The sequence below is a fragment of the Tripterygium wilfordii genome, chromosome 4, assembly GCF_013401445.1.
Source record: "Tripterygium wilfordii isolate XIE 37 chromosome 4, ASM1340144v1, whole genome shotgun sequence".
Classification (NCBI taxonomy): domain Eukaryota; kingdom Viridiplantae; phylum Streptophyta; class Magnoliopsida; order Celastrales; family Celastraceae; genus Tripterygium; species Tripterygium wilfordii.
The window spans coordinates 12393816-12399062 of NC_052235.1; the positions used below are offsets into that span (position 1 = coordinate 12393816).

At 36.1% G+C, this 5247-nt stretch overlaps 1 protein-coding gene across 1 annotated transcript; it reads right to left on the reverse strand.

Moving 5' to 3' along the window:
• Positions 1–332: 332 nt before the first annotated feature.
• On the reverse strand, positions 333–1947 carry LOC119997633 (rust resistance kinase Lr10-like). Its single transcript, XM_038844774.1, has 2 exons — positions 1788–1947; positions 333–1707 (listed from the first exon to the last, which is right to left on the reverse strand). Exons 1-2 carry the CDS (start codon positions 1870–1872, stop codon positions 506–508), a joined length of 1287 nt encoding a protein of 428 aa, XP_038700702.1. The 5' UTR covers positions 1873–1947; the 3' UTR covers positions 333–505.
• Positions 1948–5247: the final 3300 nt, after the last annotated feature.

A 5247-nucleotide genomic window follows, 5' to 3' on the forward strand; every position in this document is an offset into this window, starting at 1 on the left:
GTCCCCGATTGTGACATTATCATTATTTGATTCTTCAATACTCGTTCAAGACTCGAGAGAGATGTTGGTCTGCGAGGATGAAGGAGTATTTAATGAGTACCTATTGGAGTTCCACTCGGATAATTATTAGCAAAATCGATTTTAATAGCATATTAATTCTCTGCATATGGTTTTTGTGATAGCTAGTTCAGTCATCTTTTCTCAATTAGTGAGTTTTTTTTTGGATATAATCGTGTGTACTTCAGTTCCGAGTTGATTTGGAATGTTAGGAATAATGATATATGTTTGTATGGCAAAGCATGAAAAAAAAAAGTTGTGCCTGCCACAGAATGGAAATCACACTAATTGGAGATTTACTAATACAGACTATACAGTAATACACATAAGACATTCGGGAGCACTACGTATCCCTAACAAATTCAGTCATAACATGTAATTAGATAACGTAATAACGAAAGTAAATGTAATTAGACAACATAACATCTGTGTTTATAATTTACAGAATCTATTCGTACTTCTTAGTCGTTCGGGTACCATCTTTCTCTTTGTCAATTGTTCCATCATCAGTTGTTGAGCATGAGCTACTACCAGTCCACAAAGGTGAATTCACAGGCGAGATCAGGTGCTGAAATGGATTCGAAGGCATTGTAACCTGCACTTCGTCCTCGAGTATTTTCACCACACTACTCATTGAAGGTCTAGTCTCAGGCAAATACTGAACGCACCATAATGCCACCATTGTCATGGTCTTGGCTTTTACCATGTCTTTCTCCTCGATTCCGTTCTCCAACAATTCAATCTCCAACTCTCCCTTCTCGACCTTACCCCATAATCGTGTCGGGAACCACTCATGAGTACTACTTTCGCTGCTTACATCTATGTCATTAATATTCCTTCTCCGTCCGATGATTTCAAACAACATAATCCCAAAACTGTAAACATCACATTTATACGTTACCGGAAATGGCATCCAAAGCTCTGGCGCTGCATATCCGGGAGTTCCCCTGCCTCCGGACAGGGTAACATGCGTGCTATCTCTATTGCATAGCTTGGCGAGTCCAAAATCTGCGAGCTTCGGACTATACTCTGAATCAAGTAAGACATTACCTGGTTTTATATCGTAATGGATTATCTTCTTGTGACTGTAATGGTGAAGATACTCAAGCCCTTTAGCTGCTCCAATCGCGACCTCGTACAATTTTCCCCACTCAAATTCGCGTTTCTTTCCGAATAGTAGCTTGTCAAGGGAACCATTCTCCATGAATTCATAAACCAGGGCCTTTGTTTCGGCGTTGAAGCAGAATCCGAGGAGCCTGACTAGGTTTTTGTGGTATGTTCGTCCGATTGTACCGACTTCTGCCATGAATTGCTGCTCGAGTCTCTTATCCATGCCGTTATTTTTAAGTCGCTTAACAGCAACTTTTACTCCGTTTGGAAGCTCCCCTTTATAGACTTCTCCAAAACCACCAGAACCGAGCTTGATGGAGTAATTACTAGTTAAATTAACAAGCTCTTGGGAAGAAAACCTGATAGGTTTCTCTTTAAGCATGTTGTCTATGAACACCTCCACCGTTTGTTCGTCTACTTTGGCCTCCTCTTCCCCTGGTTTTGTGCCTTGTTCATCTTCTTCTGTTTTCGGCTTCTTCTTCTTCTTCTTCTTCATCAGCCCCTTCAGGAGTGCGACAATTACAGCAAACACAGCAATAACTGAAAAATTCGCAAACCTCGAAAGAATTACTCAAAAACTTACCAACTAATTCATGATTATGGGATTATTGAAAACTCACCTAAAGTGACACCAATGAAGGCTTTAGTAGAAGTTACTCCATCAACTGGAACATACCTATCTGGGAAGCCTTGAACGGATGACATTCTTAGTACAAAGCAACACTGTTATGGAGCAGAGAATATGTAATCATGGATCCTGGTCTACAAAACAAGTCAAGGGAAAATAAGACTGTTGTTGTTGTCAACTGGCTTGACAATCATCCAATAAAAAAAAATAATTCCTCATAAGACAAGATGCTCGTGGTCCCATCCTTGCAGATTTTTCAATTGGTCCATCCTTGCAGATTTTTCAATCGGTTATCAATAATTTAGGTTGCCTTGAAAGTAACTCCTAATATAAAATAAGCTTTAAACTTGTACAAAAACAGTGATAATCAAGGAAGAAATATATACAAAAAAGAAAGAAAAAAATAAAAGCCTATTCTTGTCAAAATTTTATATTTATAGTACATGAAAATTAAGGTGTCCCCAAGTCAACTATCCAAAGTAAAATGTGTAAATTATTGTAAGCTCATCCATGAGCAACCGCATCATATATTTGTAAACTCATCCTCAATCCTATTTTAGAGGATATAGATTAGAAAAATGTCAAAAAAATCATCCATGAGCTCTTCTACCCATTTCTCTATTTTAGAGAATAAGGGGAGAGGAGCTACAGTGATAAAATATTAATATTATATTTTTTAATACTTTTATTTTTAAGTTTTTTATGCACGTACAATTCATACACCTTGATGATGAGCAGAAATGTCCTAGCTGGATAGGCTATCGCTCGACTCTGTTAGCGTCTCAGTTGATCGGATCAAAAACTACTAATTTGTTGTTCTTCTTTGCACAGGTAATAAACGTGAACTACGGGGTCCCCGAGATTTTCCTGAAGGGAAACTCCAATGCTCAAGTCACTTCGGTAGTAAGAAAAACTAAGGAGACTGCTCGGTATTGAGAGCTTTCTCTTTAGCTAATAGTAGAAAGTGAAAAAGTCAGAGAGATTTACCTAAGTGGAGGTCCCTTTTTATATGTTTCGGATGTAATTGTTAAAATATGTGTACCGACCTAACACAATACCAAAACCCAAAATAGCCATTGCCCTTTGTCTCTAACAAAATCTCTTGACCATTGCTATGTATTGTTGGGGAATTACCCCCAATGATTCTTCCTAAAGAACTATCAACAAACCAAAGAGAAATTGAACTTGAGATAATTACACAATCAACAAACACAATATTTACGTGAAAAACTCCAAACTGGAGAAAAAACCACAAGTAATGTCAGAGACAACCAGATAAACTTTTACTATATGAAATTGTTACAATCATATTCTCAGTGACCTCTCTCTACTCAAGAAAACTCAAGATCCCAAGAACCCTAAAGATTTTCAATAAGCCCCAATTCAACCTATTCCCTCTAAGATTTGACATCTTGAACTTCTTACAGTCTCACACCCTTAAACCCTATTCGAACCCTCAAGTGACAAACCACAAGGTTTTACCCAACCTTGCGCCCTCTCTCTCTCAGCCGCCTCTCTAAACCCAGAGAAACAAACAATAAGAATTAGAGTTAGTAAACCTAGAAACAAGTCTACTATTTATAAGCTTGTACAAAACTTAATTAATCCTAGCCAAGCTCGACTTACTAATTCTAATCTAACTAGAGTCCAATTTTATTGATCAATTCCAACAATCTCCTACTTGATCAAAAAACTTTCATAGCCTTCGCTGTAAGTATCGTCTTTACTGATAGTCACAACTCTCTACACCAAGAATCGTCCTCCATAACTTTTGTTATACATTGTCTTTACTGATAATTGTACTCCACCATAATAAAGTATACCACTCAAAACTTTACCGTTTCACGATTTCTCCTTTTTCTTTTTTCGGCTCATGTCGAAAATAACTTGTTGAATTTTATGGTGTAAGAGCATCCACATCAGATTACCTCAACATGGATTTCTCAATAAAATAGGAAACGATTATAGAGAACTTGTCAAAATAGAGCTCTGTATCAGATTACCTAGACCTTCTTTATTTTACAGAACATGAACAGTGGTTCCCTACATCTAGAGAATCACTATTTACTTCCCTAAACATAAAATAATACTTTTTATTACTTTACTCTCTCTCCTCTCTCCTCATTTTTTTTTCCACATCTCTCCTCTCTCTCCTCACTCCTCTCTTTCTCTCTCCATTCTCTCTCCTCACTCCTCACTTTTTTTTCTCTCTCCTCTATCTCATTTTTCTCTCTCTTCCTCTCTCTCCGACAACATCTCTTCTTCCCTTGATCATGAAATCAAGCCAAAAAAATAGTTAAACTTCTCCAATTTTTAATAACATTAATTTATTATTTTAAATAACATTACTTGATTAATATTAAATATAATTAATCTATTGTTTTAAATGGAATCAATTTATTATTTTAAATAGAAGTAGTTTATATTAATAGAATAAACAAAGGAAAGAAAAAGAAATATTATTTTAATACAATAGAGAATATGATATGTAATTTGATGTAGTATTGGTTGGATAAGGAATCTGTAAAATAGGGGAAAGTGACATTTTGTCTGTATTTTAAGGAATATGTTAAGGGAAACTGATTCAGGTGCTCTAACCCCCATGTTTAGCTTTTCCGGGAGTTCTTTACCTCCCTGACATCCTTTCCACCATGCACACTACATCAATGCCCGCATGCACTTGTTGTTAGAAATAGTATGCTAAAGGCCATTATTTTATGTAATATTCAAACTCGATTTATTTATTTGAATAAAATATATTTAGCATTTAAAATGAGAAAAGACATATTGGCATCAATGTCTTTTATTCTATATGGTATATGAATTGGTGTGTAAAGTCTAAGCTTGCACACGGAAGATCAATTCATAAGTTCCTATCGAATATAAGTAAGCGATCACAGCTAAGACGAAATTGGACAAACCGTCGGCTTGGCTGTGGTATAGTATTTCAGTATACCTATCTTGGTTACGGAGAGCTGCAAAGCTTGAACTTACTATACCAGTACACTTGGAGTATATTGATCAGGACTACGTGTGAGTCAATTTTCCCAGTCTGACTATATGGAAAATTGTACACTCACACAAGACGTTATAGAATTGTTCATATTCTTAATTTATTAAAGATTATTCGTACATGTGCATTTAATGTACGGGACTTTGATTTACTAAAGGGTGAAGTCTTTTTGTACAGGCCCACAAACACCAAGTGAGTTAGGTCACCACATTAATTGTGCGATGGAAAATAATCTGTTAATAAAATTCACGTCCAATTATGGATTGATGATACCCTCTTGAGAATGCTTATAGGATTTGAGATTGTGTCAAAACCCTGCAGGTGGATTTTAATTAATCCGACACATTCAAATAAGTTAAGCAGTAAGCTCAAGGAAATATTTAAAGATGTCAATTAAATATTATATGTCAGTGGCATATTTAATTGACAGGTATGTGTA

What these genes read in the sequence shown, in the direction of transcription:
- LOC119997633 (XM_038844774.1), bottom strand. Translation starts at nt 1,872, where the DNA reads ATGTCATCCGTTCAAGGCTTCCCAGATAGGTATGTTCCAGTTGATGGA. An exon ending in CTTCATTGGTGTCACTTTAG is followed by an intron (nt 1,708 to 1,787) that starts GTGAGTTTTCAA and finishes CGAATTTTTCAG; the next exon opens with TTATTGCTGTGTTTGCTGTA.